Below are 18,093 nucleotides of genomic sequence, written 5' to 3' on the forward strand. Positions count from 1 at the left end.
AAAAAAAAAAAAAAAAAAAAGATTGGATCTTGGAGAAGCAGTCTTGACCTAACTGCTACAATATGCTATCATATTTTTAGGATAAAATGTCCTACCCAATTATAAATCACTACTGTCCCTTATGGTTTGAATTCTCTCCATTTAACAGGTAGTATGTTTCTGTTTACTTAAAACTTTGGGATGCAAATGTAAGACTTGTTTGAAAACCGGTAAGCTGACTGTAGTAGAGGGATGCTTGGACCACAGCTCTTAAATCCCCTGTGGCCTTTTCACTGCCTTTTGTTCCATATCACGGTATTTTACCATATTACGTTCTGGAAGGCCACTGTGACTGGCAGTCGCCTCCAGTGTACTTTTTTCTGTTCAGTGTCCGTTTGTCAAACACCCCAGTTATTCGCAGGCAGTTAATACTAATCTCACCTGCCAATGGTGTCTCGTTGCAGGGCAGAGGTCTTGCGAAGGGAAGATGTCAAGAGGCGGTTGGTGTACATAAAGGTGATCTTCAATGAAAAGGAGGTATCCAGGACCAACAGTCGGCCCCTCGGGGCAGACTTCCGAGTTCACTTTGGACAGATCTTCAATTTGCAGATAGTCAACTGGCCAGAGAGTTTAACACTGCAGGTACACATTTTAATTATAGTCACTGTCCCAATACTAGTTTGGTCATTGCAAGTGTGAGATGGTTTGAAGTCATCCATTGGCTAAGATAGGCTCTCAAGGGAAACAGAAGGTCTGCTTCCTCTTGGGCAATTCTGTTCACAAGGCCTCAGCAGAAGGAGATCTGTTATCCAAACTTGCCTCCTGAAATGCTACAGAGTAACTCCGGCCACAGTGCTCAAAGGTGTGCCTGGAGACCAGGTGGGGAGCCGGGGTGGGGTGGAGAGGGAGGACCTCTGGCCATTCATCACAGGAGTGCCTCTATCACCCTCTACCAGGACCCTAGCATAATGTACCAGAGAAACCAATTATGCCATAATCACAGGCAGTTATGAGGGGGCTGGGGGGGTGGGGGTTACAGGTACTAGGATCCCTCCCCCAAAATAAATCTCCCCACTAGCCCAAATTCCAACATTAGGAAAACATTTATTTGTGTCTGTTTTAGTTTCCCAGGGATGCCATAAGTAAGCATCACAAACTTGGTGGCTTAAAACAACAGACATTTATGGTCTCACAGTTCCGGAGGCCCTGGAGTCTGACATCCAGGTGTCAGCACCGCGCTGCACCCCCCAGAAGCTCTAGGGGGTCCTCCCTTGCCTCTTCCAGCTTCTGGTGCTCATGGAACTCCTTGGTTTGTGGTATCATCACTCCAGTCTCTGCCTCCATCTTCACATGACCGTCTCTGTGTCTCTGTGTGTCCGTTTTGTCTCTTACAAGGACACGCGTTGGACGTAGGGCGCACACTAATCTAATATGAGCTCATCTTGATCTTTAACTGATCACACCTGTAAAGATGCTGTTTCCAAAGAAGGTCACATTCTGTGGCTCCAGGTGGACAGCAATTTGTGGAGGACACTACTCAACCCACAGCCGTGGCTTAGACTTGCTGTCTTTATGGTGAAGCCTCTCTTACGATGCTACAGAATTCTCTTTTATGACACTAGGGTTGCAAATACGTGGCACACATGCCTTTGTTTGCCATCCTCCACCCTGGCCAGAAATGACTGCTTGATCATGTCCTTTTTTTCCCCACTGAGCCTGGATAGAATGTCAGAATCCTTCTCCACACAGTACTCCAGGCAGCCCCTACCTGTTGATATAATTAACATTAAGTCTGGAGGTACCATTGCAGCTGTATAATTATTAAAGTGTTTAAATACTCTGTACTGAATGGTAAATAGCTGCTGACTGGATCCCCAAAATGCCACCCTGGTCACACAGACCCCACGTCCAAGACCCCTGGGCCTTCCCACCATGGACCCACTAAAGCCTTGTCTGAACAAGGGACTGCCCTATGTATGGCTGATGTCCCTTCTGATGGGTTAGCTCTTGGCCTAGCATGTTGTTAAACATTTTGAATATGAACCCCTGCGTAGATCTCGGTAGTTAAAAACCTTCTAAAGCTGGTAGAGGAAGTTTGAGACAACTAAGATAGGGCATTATTTTGACCGTGGAAAGGAAGCACAGTAGGCATACTCAGGATGAAGTAGAGATGCCAAGAAGTGGGATGGGGACCTGACAAGGTCAGCACGGGACACCCAAGGTCATCCACTTCAGAACAGGATTTTCCCACAGACTGTCGCAATTTTTCACCCCTGACCTGGCGGTGCTGAGGGCCGAGGGCAGTCCTCACCTATGAAGCTCCAAGCACCAAGACTCAAGCCAAATTCCTCTGCCATTCTGCACTACAGCATTGATATCTACATAATCGAAAAATGCTTTTCTTGAAATTTTAGAACTGGGCTTAGTCCGGTCACTCATACAATGCCTTAAAACCCCATCAAATTTTTAAGAAAATGTCTATGTATTCTGGAACTTGAAAAAAAAACAGAACTAATTTTGCAGCTAAACTTTGACTTAACAATATGCGTGAGAAGAGAAAGCAAGGACATTTTGTTGAAGTAAAGGGTGGTAAGTAGAAAGGGGATTACATTTGGAGGTTTGGTGAAAACTAAGTTTTCCTTAAGCCTGAATGAAAATTCCCTCTCTGAATATCAGCCGTGGGGAAATAATCGCTACAAATTCCTACTCGTCTCTCTTGGTTGACAAGTCTGTATGGATACAGAGTGAAATGGGTGTTGGTGTGTGTGTGTGAGAGTGGAACCCGACTGCCCCGGGAAGGTGAGCTGGGCCACCTCTGGGAAGATGACTGGGGGGCGTTCCAGGCACCAGCACCCTTGCTCTCAGCTGGCAGGCCCACACTGACCGACTGTCCGCCCAGTCTCTTCTGGGGCGCCTGCTGAGCCTGACTGCGGGGTCCACGTGGAGGGCTCCACTTCCTCTCCTCTGAGCAAAGCCATGGTGGAGGGGGTTCTGGGTCCTACTGACTGGGTCTTAGCTCATCGCCATTCCCTGTGAGATGCACCATTATTTGAGCCACTTAAACAAAGACTCACCATGGATCAAAAGACACAATCTCATTTCAGATGTGCTGAAATTAGAAAATCTAATGTGTTCTGTACCACTAACACCTGCTTATGAGTGGCCTCACTTGGCCAGGGAGGAGCCTGGGGGCAGTGCCCTTCTGTTTAGATGGCGAGGGCCTTTGAAACGTTTAAAATCCGAATGCCTCGGCGGGAGTGTTGCGCTCTGCTGGTTCTGAAGCCCCAGGTCTTCACTGCTTCCCACAGGGACCCTGCTGCCCTGGCCTTGAACACGTGAGCTTAAGTTACAGCTGCAAGTGAGACTTACAACTGCTCACGGAAAGCTGTCTTATATGAAGAATAAAACTTGATGGAGAAAGTAAACACGAATGGCAGAAGGCAGCTTGAGGCTTTGCTGTCACTCACCCCTAACAACAAAGGGGTGCTGGCGCCCCTAGATGAGTCTCTCCCACGCTACGTCCCCAGCACAGCAAAGATCTCAGCTTTTCAGAGTTTGCCCCCTCGTTTGAGATTCGCCCTTAACTTGTCGTCCCCATTGCTCCCTGCCCCTAGGGCTGACTTGAGGAAGACCAAGATGAATGTGAGAAGACCAGATAGAAAGCTAGGGTGAGGAGAGAGAGCGGGCAGCAGACGGCAAGATGGCAGGTAGGCAGGCGAGGGAGCTCTGGGAGGAAGCAACTCACTAAAACGCGGGCAGAAGACAGCAGAGAAGGTCTCCCCTCCCGGCAGGTACCCAGCCACGCCTCTGCTGATGCGTGAGCACTCAGACCACCTGGGCAGTCCTAAACTTTCCCAATTACTACAGAAGGAAAGACATCCTCTACCTTCCATTAGGGCACCAATGTTTTATTTCACACATATTCTAAAATACAAGAGAAGCCTCCTATACTCTCTCCTGTGTGCTAGCTTGACTATAGCTTGCTGTGAATGTTACAATCAAAACAATTTTTAAAGCAATGTGAAAAAAGTAATTATCTAAAATATGATTTTTTTAAATAAACAAGCAAAACTTTATTCTATAATACCAAAAATATACTTGTGGGCAATTAGCTGTTGAATCATGTAATCTTTTAAAAATTACAAATGAAAGGAGTCTTGGTTAAGTTCTTAAGTTATCTATAGAGATTTGGTAACTGATCAAATCCCACGTCTTAATGGCTCATGGCATAATTTTTTATCATTGAGCACTGGTTACAGATGAAATTAATTTAGGGGATATTGTATTTCAACACTGTAGGAATAGTACTATGTCATTTGAAGATTTTCCATGTAATTTGTAACTTTTGAATTAGGAAAGGTTCAAGAATTATCGGCAACTTTAGAAGGGTAAGAAAAATCACCTTAAATGCATCAGTTTATGCCAGTGCAATCAAATGCTTAACTTTAGATCCTCATGTATTTCAGAAAAAGTTCTGAGGTTCTCAAAACCATAATACAACTGATGAATCAATGGCCAAAGCATGAATATTTGCTGTTTGCTTGTTAAGAGCCAACTGATGGTCTGATACTAAGCCAGGCGAGTGGAGGAGGATTGACAGCCATGCATAGAAAGGAGGGCACACAGCCCTTTCTCTGGGAGCTTTAAACCCAGCTAGGAGATAAGAGAGAGAGAACTACAAAAATATAATACTTGGCAGTGTGCAGATGTACAGGACCCTGGTAGGGAACAGCGTGGACTGTGATGTTTGATTTCTTGTGTGTTTTGAACCATGAGGCTCAGTGCTTCTTAGCCAGGCTAGAGATAAGAATGCCAAGGAAGTCCTACAAAGCAGAAGATAAATCCAGAAACTGGCACAAAAATCCAGGGGTGAGGGGTGGGATCAGGGCCTGGCAGTGGAAGTGGGAGGGAGGGATTAATTAGAGCAACACTGCAGCCTTGAAAGGGAGACCTGACAAGACGTGATGACAGTTTGACTTAAGAGAGTAAAAAGGAGGCGAATCAAAGTTGACCCCAAGGGAAACGTGAGATTGGATGTCAGGGGACAAGGGAGTTAGAGCGGGGCCAGAGTCCTCGAAATATCAACTTCAGAGGTCTTGAAATCTCAACTTCTGAGGTCTTTCCAAAATAAATGTTTCGCCTTTCACAAAAATGGAATTTGATTTAGAAATGAAAAGGCTTCGTGATGATTACCTCCTTTTCTTTGTTTATCACTCACATCTATAATATCATCACCCCACATTCATCTTCTTGACTCCCCAAAACCAACAAGGGTTGTGTAATACTGCAGGGTGGCTTCTACACTTTCAACATTATTGTTTTTCCTTTTGAATCAGTCCTGTTGAGCTTCCATAGTCCTGGCCCATGGATTGAAATAGGGAAAGTTTCTTTTTAACCGAGTTGGCTCTTCTTGAGTTTCCCTTCCCAAGGCCTCTCCTGACTTCTCTGGCTCAGCCGCATTTTGTGCTATTGGAGTAGAAAACCAATCCTGTTTGGAGAAGGGTCCCTGTTCACTTTTGTGGTTGTTGTTGGTCCTCTGTGGACGTAAGACCAAACAGATATTTTTTTCACACACGTTTTACCTATCTACTCACTTAATTGGGTGAGTCAGACTGTTGAGAGCCGCCCCTCGGAGCCGAAGGGAGTAGATGCCAGGAACACCGGCGTGTGCCCAGCAGAGGACCGAGGTGGCTGGGAGCAGGGGAAAAGGCAGGGGCTGCTGCAGGGAGAATGGGTTGCAGAGAGCAAGGTGCAGACAGGTGTAGGCATCTAAGTGGAAGAGGATGGAGCTTGGACTGGATAGGGGCCATGAACATGGAGGAAATCGCCAGGAAATAACATTTATCAAGTGTCTACTGCAGGATCCCACGTTCTTTAGGTATGCCATCTCACATTATCCTGAAGAAAGCCACAGCTACTATTCTCCCAATTTTAACGGTGGGAAAACTGAGGTTCCGAGATACTGAGTAACTTAGTAACACAAAGCAAGTCAAATGGCAGAGCAGAATTCAAACCCTGGTCTGTTTGGCTCTATATTTCACACTCATCTCACCATATATAATTGGTTATGATGGTAAAGAAGGGTAGAGTCCAAAATTTGACATAACTCTGCACTCTGAGAATTCATTACTGTGGGAGAAGTCTTGAAAAACAGCCTTAGGCATCACCATGTATTGAGTTGTGTTGACATTTAACAATATTTAGGATGACAGTTATTGAACAGTTGCAATATACCAGGCGCCATTTTTGTGTATGAACTTATTGAATCTTCACAACAGTCCAGTGGTCGCTGTGTTATCGTCCCCGTTACACTGCAGTGGAGAAGCGAAGTGACCACCAGGGTCCACACCCCAGAACCTGTTCTCTCATCCACCTCATTATGCTGCTCCCACCGTCATTGGTACATTCATTCCAACAAGTGTTTTATTGAACATGTATTTTGTGCACATATGTTCTGTGAGAAACAGAAAGGCAGAGTGGGTGTGGTCCCTAACTGGCCACTAGACTGCAGTGGGGAGTGACGTGAGGACCTGCTAACTGGGTCCAGTGGGGTGGGGGGAGAGAAAATGGAGATACCAAGAGGAGGCTCCCCTCCCAGAGGCTTGGCAGAGAAGGGGGACGGAAATGGATCAAGAGTTTGAAAGGGACTTGTGGTTCACTTTAAGGGTGTGATTGATTTGAGGATGTTTGTCAGACGAGAGAAAAGACTGATGACTTTGAAAATAAAAAGGGAAGTGGTGAGGGCAGTGGGTGGGAGCGGGGCAGGACAGGACTCCACAGGATACCAGGAGGGGTGGGATCAAGACATGATAGAAAGGTCCTTGGAGGTGGCAGTGATGACACAGGACAGGGGGTGGAGAGCAGGGCTCTGAGGGGCCTCCCAGGGAAGGAAAGGAGTCTGCGGCCCCAAAGGCGGAAAGGTTTGATTCAACACTGAGGAGAAATGGCGACTAACAGACTGGTGAACGGCAGCCCAGGTTCAAGAGCAGCACTCACTTGTACTGGATCCAACACCCAAATGCAAGATAGGAAACTGTGTTTTGTTTTGTTTTGTTTTGTTTTGTTTTGTTTTAAAATCAGAGAATTGTCATTTAAAACCCTGCAATATAAACTTTCCTTCATGATGGAATATTGTTTTTTATCTATCCTAACTCACTGTCCCTCTATTTCTAACGTTCCTCTTATCAATACAATTCTCAATACTGAGAGCAAGTAAATTGGCCCCGGATTATTGAGTTGAAAGCAAACCACATTCCAAATGCAAGGGAAGTAATAATAAAGGCATAATTATTCCCAGTTTGGCAGCAGTTGATCTAATTGCTATTGTGAATTCACTGCTGCCTTGTTTTATATAATAGAGGGATTTCTGAACAGTTGAATGTAAATTATATTTCCTCTTATGTTTCTCCATTAACATTCCATCTTCAAACACACACATACACATACGAGCATTAATTTTGCTCAGAACACTGTTTCTCAAACAGATGTAATTTTGCCTCCCACGTGGGGGCATCTGGCGACTGGAGACATTATCACATCTGGTGGGGTGCCACTGGCCCCTCCAGTGGGTCGAGGCCAGGGATGTCGCTAAACATCCTACAACAGGACAGCTCACCACCACCAAGAGCCACCCAGCCCAAAACGACAATAGCGCTGAGGTCGAGAACCCCTGATTTAGAACGAAAACAAAAATTAAACTTAATTATACAGAAAGCCATTTACAAACATCTACTTAAAGCCCAAAATGCCCATTGTCTAGTTTTTAAAAAAACAGCTTTATATCCCAGCATTAAATAGAACTACTGCCACCTTAAAAGAGTAGGGTGAAAAGTTTGGGAAATTTTTGGATGTTTTTTTGGCTCTGTCAGATGGAATCTGTTTTTCCTTATTAAACAACAACAACAACAACAAAACAATTGGTAATTGTCTTCTGAGACAGTAGTCCCGATTAGCAAACTTCCATTCCCCTAGAGTTCATCATTGCCTCTGTCCTACAGACCCAGCACCAGTGTCCCCATTCAGCTCCTCTCCTGAAACTTGACAGGAATGTGATTCCAAACACTGAACAAGGGCCTTCCACTGACCTCCAGCAGAAATGCCCTTCTTGTTAGAACTGCATGTTTATTGGTCATCACGAAGCATGGTGACCAACACAGGACACACTCACGGGCATAAAAACCAAAACAAGCTCAAAAGCAGCTCTCGTGGTCCTTCTACAATATTTGATGAACTTTAAAAATCTAATAGGCATGTTTTTTGCAAAGCCATTGGAGGCATATAATTAGACCCTTTGTCCTGCACGACTGAGTAAACAAAGACTGTATTCTTCTGTTGAAAGATGGAAGGTACCTGAAAAACATCTGGATTTGTTCTTATTTTTAAATATGTTTCACACCCTGATTTAACTGCTTTGGGTATTGGAATGTTTTGGATTTCTGGAGTTGTATTATAGACGTGAAGAGAGATATGAGGTCAGGAAAGGTTTAATAGAATCCTAATTACTGCATTTATATCACCTTCTGAAGTATTTTAGCATCATAAATGGTATTTTAGTAGGCTTTCTATTCCCCTAAGTTGAATAACAAGATTTTATTAGGTCTTGATTTTTTTTAAAGCATTTAAGCCTTAATGTAGTTTGTTTTCCACCTCCTTATCTTTTGGGTATCCAGAAATATTGAAGATTTAATTACAAATATTTATATGCCATAAATCTTCTATAAATCCTCAGCAGCTTAATGTCTTCCTATAAAAAAAATTAAGATGTCCTGAAAAGACAGCTCTTACAAGATCTTACAAGTCTTTTATTGAAATTAAACAAGTTAAGTTTAAATAACAGAAATACTATTTCATAAAGTTTACTAAAATCAATTGACCAAGAATATTTAACAAGATATTTGGTAATCATGTTCATGAAAGAGCTTAGCAAACTGCAAAGTACTATAAAAATGCACATGCCTACTGTCAACTGCCCAAAGAAAGCAGCAGCAGCATTTTCTGAGCTCATAATATAGGAAAGAGACTTTTTATCCATCTCGGCTAAGCGTCACCACTGCCTTCCTGCTCAGCTGTGGCTAACAACCTCATTTTACACTGAGAGGAAAAAAGGGTAAGGTCATGCTCAAGGTCACACAGCTAGTAAATGGCAACATCAGGATTAAGACCCAGGTTGGTTGGACCGCAAGGCTTCCCCGTCTTGTTCACCACACTGCCCTTTGCAGACTGTGGGAGGAGCTAACAGTCAGCTGGGGAATGCAATCAGACAGGTGAGAAAATCTGAAAGCCATCTTACACCCAAGTCTACCCTCTGCTCAGACAAGAGAACACTACCACCCACAGCTTTTTCATCTAATGCCTTACCTCTGTTAGGAGTTAACTGCTCCCTTCTAGATATATTAATTCACACATGTAGGTCCTGGGCATTCACAGGGAAATCAAGCAAGATCCGTACCCTCAGGAATCTCACCATCCAGTGAGACAAAGGATGCACAAACAAGGGATTTCAGTAGAATAGGTAAGCGTCCCACAGGGAAGTCACAGGGTACTATGGTGGCACATGGTGGGTATTGGGAGACAGTGCAGCTGAGTGCATTCCTCACTCTGTGCCCAGCACAGCGTGGGTACCCAAGGTGAGTCAAAGCACCTGCAGTAAAGTGAACAGTATACCCCTGACCTCCGAGACAGTAACCCCCTTGAGAGTTCTGGGTAACCAAGAAGTCTGAGACAGGAAGAGCTCAGTGGTCTTTTGATCACAGTTGCATATGCTGAGGTGATCTCTTAAACTTTGATAATAGCCATTGTTTTCATAGCACTTCCATTTTTTGTTCTTTTTTATTATTATTATTCAGATTTTAAATTCTATTTCAATCGTTATTTCTCACCAACTTGTCTGAACTAATTCTGTTTTACGGATCATGGTGATGGCTGTACAAGGATTCTTAATTTTTTAAGCACTTTTCTGATTTTCCTTGGCTCCTGAGGAAGACATATCAAAAAGCGTAAGTGTTCAGGTCAAACAGCTGTGTATTCAATTCCCAGCTTACGAGGTGGGTGAGTGGGGAAAGTTTCTCCCTGTCTTTGAGCCTCAAATCCATCATCTAGAATCATTGGGTCTGTTGTCTTGCTTAATCTTCATCACAAACCATCCTTCATAGGAATGTGGTAAAAGAGTAGACAAGGTAGCAGACTTCAGATAAAAGGCTGCCTCAGTGAATTAAATTGTGGCAAAAAAAGGAAAGTTTTAAAAAGGAAAGAAAACACCATCTTCTCAGGCTGAAACTTCACGCCACTGAGTCCACAATTCAACAGGTCAAACCAACATCTCATGTGCAATAAACAACAAGCTGCATAAGATTATAAAAATGTGGGCTCTTATGAGACGTTGGGACAAGGATGAAATGGCACGTCTTCTTTCCATTAAAGTTCTGCACCAATAAAGATAAAGAGAAAAAGTATTAAAAAAGTAAAAAGTATAAAAAAGAGGGGGTCACCTATAAATTGAAAGAGGCTTGAAGGACATATCAGTCAATTGCAATGGATGGGGTACATTTGGATCCTGATTCAAAGTATGACAGTAATTTCTTGAGACTGAGGAGACTTGAAACTTCCTGAGATTTGACTTTACACTCTGAGATGGACACCTTGGGGTGGACCAGCGGACCAGAACAAAGAAATGGATTAATTCTCTGAGAGCAAGCATACTCTGTTGTGTTTTTATTTGGCTGTTTCTCTTTCTCAATTTCAGGTATATGAAACAGTTGGACACAGTGGTACCACCTTGCTAGCAGAAGTGTTTCTGCCTGTTCCTGAAACTACCACTGTCTCCGGAAGGGCTGCCATTGAGGAAGTGGAGTTTAGCAGTAACCAGAATGTAACCCTGGACCACGAGGGAGTTGGAAGTGGTATGAAAACTAACTGTCCTCCATTGCTCACAATTTCAGTCATATTTGAACATCTCTTTTTTTTCTTTTTCTTTTTCACTTCTGAATCAACCAGATAATTATAAAATTGCTATCAGAAATTAAAATTAAAACAATAATGATAAATGATTTTTTGCAAAGTCATTTTTTTCCTATACTATTTGTGGCCAGTAAATTCATGTAACTGTGCAAACATAATTTGACAGCGTGAATTAAGGACCTCTTTAAAATGCCTTTGATACCTTAATTCTACTTCTGGGAATCTTTCCTAAGAAAATAATTTGAAATGAGGACAAGCTTTGCACATGAAAAATTTACATCATGGTGTTATTTTAAGGCTGAAAAGTTTGAAATGACTTAAATAATTATAAAAAGGAGATTGTTAATTTTCTCTCTTAATTCCTACAATTCTGGTTTGATATATGATAGACCATCTCACTCTTTCCACTGTGTTTCTTTTTTTTTTAATTAAACTTTATTCGGGTTTCTTACATTTGGCATCTTTTTCTTTCACTGCTACACTCTGTATAATTTCTTTAAATCTGTCTTCCAAGTCATGAATTCACTCTCTGGCGGTGCCTAGTCATTGAAACTAATTGCATTTCTTGTTTCAATTATTACACTTTTCACCTCTAGATATTCTATTTAGTTCTTTTCCAATCAGGCTGGTCAGCTGTAACAATATGTTTATCCTTTTCTCAGTCTCAGCCTTTTTTTATTCATTCATTATTTTGTTTATTTTTTAAACATAGTAAAAATATTTTTAATGTTCTGTATCTGATCATTCTAACACTTGTTTGCTTATTAGTTTGATTCTGTTGCCATTTTTTTCATGATGGTTTGTTTCCTCATGTGCCTGGTGATTTTTTATCGTGAGGTCATTATCTGGAGATTTATTTGCAATAATTTTTTGAGGCTCAAATCCAATCACCAGTCTAAAAGTCTGAAGATGTAGGCTTTAGTTCCAACTCTGATACTGACAAGCCTTGTGACCCTAGTAATCATGTAACCTCTTTGAATATTGTATTCTTTATTCATGAAATAGGTCTAACATTACCTCCTTCAGTACTTCATATAGAGTTATTTTGAAGATCAAGATGGAATGTTTAATAATATATAGAAAAGATCTTTGAAAACCATAACCATGTTATTACAGTATAATAGTGGTATTGTTTTATGTTAATAATATTAACTGGAAACCCAGAGTGTGAAGTTGCTATACCAAAGAGCTTCCTTTAGTTGATTAAATATGCTGCTCAGGGACTGTTTATCATTAATTTCCAACCAGCGGGAGCTGATTAATGAATCAGCAAGGCTTTACTGTTGCCACACAGCTGAGTGACAGCCAGCCTTGTTGAGAGCTCACTAGTGGCCAGGCACTCCGTGCTCTGTACGCGTTTCCTCATTGAACAGCCCCGCTCCTCACCGCAGGCACCTGTCCACCTTAGGGCACTTACACCTCTTCCCTCGGCCAAGAATGCCCCTTCCCAAGGTTTCTACATGTCTCACTTCCTCACTCTCTTCAGGCCTTTATTCAAAATTCCCCTCTCAAGGAGCCTCCCCTGGCCACCCCATCTAAAAGTTCAACTCCCAAATACACATTTTCTGAATACCTTCCAATTATGTTCAGTGCCTAGAGTAGCGCCAGGCAAAAAGCAGGAGCTCAATTAAGTATCTACTGAGTGAATGAATAAATGAACGTCTTCACAATAATCCTTCGAAGGAGACAGTATTAGTCCCCCTATTTTATACATTAAGAAGCTAAGGCTCAGAGAAGTTATTTGTCTGTGGCCGCACAGCTGTTAGGTGGTGAAGCCAGAATAGACATACAGACGGTCCCATTCCAGAGGGTATCGTTCATTATAATGTCTACACTCTGCTGTCAGAGACGGAGCCAAGCGGCCGGTGCTGCTCGTCATCAGCTGAAGTTCTGATGTCGAATGATGTGCGCCACCCCCGCCACCCACACCCACACCTTTCCGCCCGTTGTCTCCTATCTGCTTTCTCACCAGCACTGGGTTCGCCCCCTCTTTCTAAACAACATCCTGTTTGATCTGGTGTTTCCCTAGGCGTGCCCTTCTCATTTGAAGCGGATGGTAGTAATCAACTGATTCTAATGACCTCAGGGAAAGTGTCCAACAGCGTGGCGTGGGCCGTTGGAGAAAATGGGACCCCTTTAATTCCTCCACTGTCACAGCAGAACCTTGGATTCCGGAGGTAACGTTGGCTGGGATAAACTGAGGAGCAGCGTCGTCATTCGCATGAATGAATGGGAAAAAAGCTTGCAAATCACAACATTCTTTCCTTTTATCATCCTGTGCCGGTATTTTCAGGGGATTTTATTGTCTTTAAGGTAAAAGTTAGAATAGTAATAGCCTAACAAATATTTGGTCTTTATCAGTGTACGATACAGAGAAAAGCACTTTCTCTTGGTTAATCTTCACCACAACTCTGTGAGGTGTTGTGCTCTGTTTTACAGGCAGGCGAGTACACAGCACAAACTTGTAGATATTTGGTCCTGAGTGAAGGTTCATTGCTAATGATGACTGGTGTAGAACCTTCTAGTTATATGCAAGTCCCTGTGCTCAGTCCTCTTCCTTGATGGCTAGATTCTTAGAACAGAAGCAAGAGACCCCTAGGCAGCCCCTCTCTTCGTGATTGATGCCTGTCCAGGCAGCGTGGATTGTGGGAGCCAGGTGGCCTGGGTTTGACCCTTGCCTCTGTCTGTTCTTCAATAGACGTGTCTCGAGTTGATCATTTTACCACCTCAGGCCTCAGTTGCCTCATCCATAAAATAAAAGGACTTATTCTGATCATCACGAAGACACTTGCCAAGTCCCAGAGTGTCATTTTCAACATGCAGAAAAACAGAACAGGCTTGTTCTCTTCCCTGTATGCCCTGTCCCTCCCAGTACAGACCTTGTCCCCTTGTGATAATGACTGCTCTGCACTCTCTCAGCGAGACGCTGGCAGCCATTTTTAGTGGAGGCACATTTGTGCCTCTGAGTATAAGCGTGGTGCATGCATTTCATTGAGTTTCATGCTAGGGAAATTTCCTGGGTGTTAAAGCTGCAGCTTAGGAGAGGAGGTGATACATGGTGTGAGTGATGAGAAATGCAGTACTGCTAATCGGGCCCCACTCACTGCACTGACAACCCTGGCCTCCTGGAATCCGGTCATGTCCAAAGTCGACGCTTACGTTTGTTGCATGTTTATTTTTTTCTCTTTTTTTTTTTTTTTTAGCTTCAGCTACACACGATTCCCCAATGGCCTGAGTGTCAGCCTTCCAGGCATCTAACAGCAGATGCCGAGGCTCCTTTTCCGGGGCCTAGAGCCGGGGACGCTTTCAGGCCCTGGGCAGCTGTAGGGACGGTTACATTTGTATTCTTTCCATTTGTACTTCTTTTATTTTTCCAGTTTTATTGAGATATAATTGACACGTAATATTGTATAAATTTAAAGTATACAATATAATTTCACATAGTTACAATTTTTTTCCCTATAATGAGAACTTTTAAGATTTACACTCTCAGCAACTTTCAAATACACCACACAGAATTGCTAACTCTAGTCAGCATGCTGTCCATTGCATCCTTAGGATGCATTGATCTTACAGCTGGAAGTTTGTACCTTTTGACCACCTTCATCCATTTCCCATGACCTCTGACTCTGGCAACCACCATTCCACTGTTTGTATAAATTTGTTTTTTTTGTTTTTGTTTTTTTTAGATTCCACATATAAGTGAGATCAGACAGTACTTGTCTTTCTTTGTCTGGCTTATTTCACTTAGCGTAATGCCTTCAAGTTTCATCCATATTGTCGCAAATGGCAGGATTTCCCTTTTTATGGCTGAATAGTATTCCTTTGTGTTTATACACCATATTTTATTTATCCATTCACCTGTCAATGGACATTTAGGTTGTTTCCACAGCTTGGCTATTGTAAATAATACTGGAATGAACATCGGAATGCAGATACCTCTTTGGGATAGTGATTTTCTTTCCTTCAGATACATACATATCCAGAAGTGGGATTGCTGGGTCGTATGTTAAATTCTACTTTTAATTTTTTTGAGGAACCTCCTACTGTTTTCCATAGTGGTTGCACCCGTTTACAAGCTCACCAGCAATGCATGATGGTTCCATTTTCTCCATATCCTCACCAACACTTGTTATCTCTTCTCTTTTTGATAAGTCATCCTCACAGGTGTGAGGTGGTATCTCATAGTGGTTTTGATTTGCCTTTACCTGATAATTAGTTATGTTGAGCATCTTTACATGTACCTGTTACCCATTTGAACATCTTCTTTGGAAAAATGTCTATTTAGTTCCTTTGTCCATTTTTTAATTATTTGTTTTCATGCTATGGAGTTGTATGAGTTTCTTATATATTTTGGATATTAACCCATCATATGTGTGGTTTGCAAATATTTTCTCCCATCATTCATCCTTCTTTACTGCCCTTATAACATATTTAATAGCAATCATCAAGTAAGAAAAAATGGCAGAAGACTTTTCTTACAATCTCTTGGAGAATAATAGCTTCCTTAAACAATTTCATGGAGAATAATAGTTTCCTTAAACAATGCATCCCTGGGATTTTGCAGTCCTGATGCAAATTGCTCATTGGTAAAGTTCATCTCATGGAATGAACTGTTTTTTGTTGTTTGGGTTTTTTTTTTTTTTAGTGCTTTGAAAAGAGCAGACGCCATCTCATCTATTGGCACTTCAGGACTGACAGACATGAAAAAGTTGGCCAAATGGGCAGCAGAGTCCAAGCTCGATCCAAACGACCCCAACAATGCCCCTCTGATGCAGCTCATCTCGGTAACGTGGCAGGAGAACTATGCACACACACTATTTCCTGACATGGTGTAATGATAATGATAGAAATGGCTCAGCCCTTTACATTTTCTTTCACGCCATGTTCTACAGTGCTTACGAACGTGAGTGCTGACTGAATGAAAAGCTTCAATTCCAGCCCTGCTCCGACCTGGCTGTGTGATCAGGGTAGGCACTCATGCTTCTAAGCACTGAGGTGCCCTCACAGTTATGATAAATGAGCTGTTGCATAGCAACACTCAGGCACACAATCTGTGTGCAATTAGTATCAGCTGTATTGTCGTTACCTCAAACCTCTGTAAGATCCTGAAGGAAAAAGAAGACACTGAGTGCAGACACTCAGAGTTACTTGCTCGAAGTCCCACCGCTGTCAGGACTCGGATCCACTTCCCTCTGATTTCACAGTCGGTGCCTTTCCATCACACCTGGACGGACTGATGGGGCATTTGGTGAAATGCTGGTTTTGTTTGTTTGTATCTTCTTTGATAAGTAATTTGATTTTCATTTAGGTTTCATTTAAGGATTTATGAAAGTTGCTTGTATCTCTCATAGCATTCAAACTTTTTTCTTTAGTGAATTTGTAAGTAAAATGGATCATTAGTCAGTAAATGATTTTTCTTGGTATCAAGTACAAATGTTTGTACTCCCAAGATCATGATTCCCACAAAAAATATAATAAATAAGTAGATGACCCAGCAACACATCCTCTGAGCATGCTTATTAGTAGAAGTCCAGCAGTAGGGTAACTGTAACAAGGATGAAAGTTGTTTGCATTTCTCCCCTGGTCTTTCTAGGTTAAGTCCCAAAGCAAACTTCTGACTTTTGTCTTTATAAACTCTCCTTCCAGCATGATACTTTCAGTGTGGATAAGAGAAATATTAGAAAGAACAGATCATATTGCCTAATGTGTCGTTTATTCCTTGTAAAGTTTTCAAATCGTGTTTCCATTACTATCTTTAAATCAGCAGTAACACAGTTTCACCTCCGTTTTCCTTTATAACTCTGCCTTCCCATAAAAGGACAAAACACAGGGACCACCTTCCTGACTGGTCTCTCTAAACCAGGATTTTCACAGAAGGGTCAGCTCTCCCGTCACAGGGCCCCAGCAAATCTCTGCTGTCTGGCTTTCATTCTGCCTAGGAGGAGGTCACAACTGGCAAAACACCCAGCAGAGGAGCTAGCTGGCACCTGGGCAGAGTGCAGCCCACACCTGCTCAGCCTCTCAGTGGCACTGAAGCTGTCTTTTCTGTGCCAGGGTACAAGGGCATTGGATGTTAGCGCCCAGATCCATCTCTGGCTCATTTTTCTCAGTGACCAAGGCGTGAGGTGCTGCTTAGATGCAGGAGGCCGTGGCCATGGATCTAAGTGAGGCTGATCAGCTAACTCTGGGGCCTTTATCTACTTATGTGCATAAATATAGTAAAAGGTTATATTTTAAAATATATTTAAAATACATACATTTTGTATACACTGTGCATATGAATAATCTTATTTACAGCAGGCACCTAGTAACACACTGATATAACTCATTTTTCACTCTGTATATCTTCTAACAACTCTGAGGGTAGCATGCATACCAGAAATGAGCCTTACAATTTTTATTTCTTTGGGAAAAAAGATTTGTGGTACTTTTTATAGCTACTAAATGAGTATAACAGCATCTGCCTTATTACTATTAAATTTTAATATACTTTGTCTTGAAATGAAATCTGGGACATTTCAAGTCTCTCAATCTAAAACTGTTAAGCTTCCATTCCCAAAAGCTCAGTGCCAGGTTTCTTTGGATGAAATCTGCCTGTTGTCTAGTTACGCATGTTCTGGCTTTTATAGGTTGCTACCAGCGGTGAATCCTATGTCCCTGGTTTCTTTCGACTGGAACAGCTGCAACAGGAATTCAACTTTGTTTCAGATGAGGAATTACATAGATCCAAACGATTCAGACTCCTTTGTCTCAGAAACCAAGAAGTGCCAGAATTCCGAAATTATAAGCAAGTTCCAGCATATGACCGAGAAATTATGGAAAAGGTATTCCAGGTAAGAAATGGCTGTGGATGAATTAATAACACCTGTTGTGTTATTTGGAATACCACTCTATGTGAGTTTTGGTGTTGATGTTGTAATGTTCTCAGTAGCGATACTGGTTTCTCTTTTGTAACACTGTACATAACCTTTTCGTTATTTTTCTTTTTTTTATTAAATTATTTTTTATTATGAAATACACACTTTTTAAAATTAGTTTCAGCTGTACAACACAGTGCAATAGTTATACTTTTTACCCCTCGAAGTGACAAGCCCCTCCCCCAATCCACTGCCCCATTTCCCCCCAATATCATACATATCTATTACAAATCCCTTG

At 42.2% G+C, this 18,093-nt stretch overlaps 1 protein-coding gene across 4 annotated transcripts in view; it reads left to right on the forward strand.

Annotated features, from left to right (window-relative positions):
* Positions 1–18,093, forward strand: part of CC2D2A (coiled-coil and C2 domain containing 2A) — a 115,997-nt gene that overhangs the window by 56,184 nt on the left and 41,720 nt on the right. For all 4 annotated transcript variants that reach the window (XM_019626343.1, XM_019626345.1, XM_019626344.1 and 1 more), the window contains exons 16-20: positions 444–621; positions 10,721–10,877; positions 12,965–13,112; positions 15,584–15,722; positions 17,568–17,771. In XM_019626343.1, coding sequence (XP_019481888.1) covers positions 444–621; positions 10,721–10,877; positions 12,965–13,112; positions 15,584–15,722; positions 17,568–17,771 — 826 coding nt within the window. The remainder of the gene's footprint in view (positions 1–443; positions 622–10,720; positions 10,878–12,964; positions 13,113–15,583; positions 15,723–17,567; positions 17,772–18,093) is intronic.

The sequence above is a fragment of the Hipposideros armiger genome, unplaced genomic scaffold, assembly GCF_001890085.2.
Source record: "Hipposideros armiger isolate ML-2016 unplaced genomic scaffold, ASM189008v1 scaffold_666, whole genome shotgun sequence".
Lineage (NCBI taxonomy): Eukaryota > Metazoa > Chordata > Mammalia > Chiroptera > Hipposideridae > Hipposideros > Hipposideros armiger.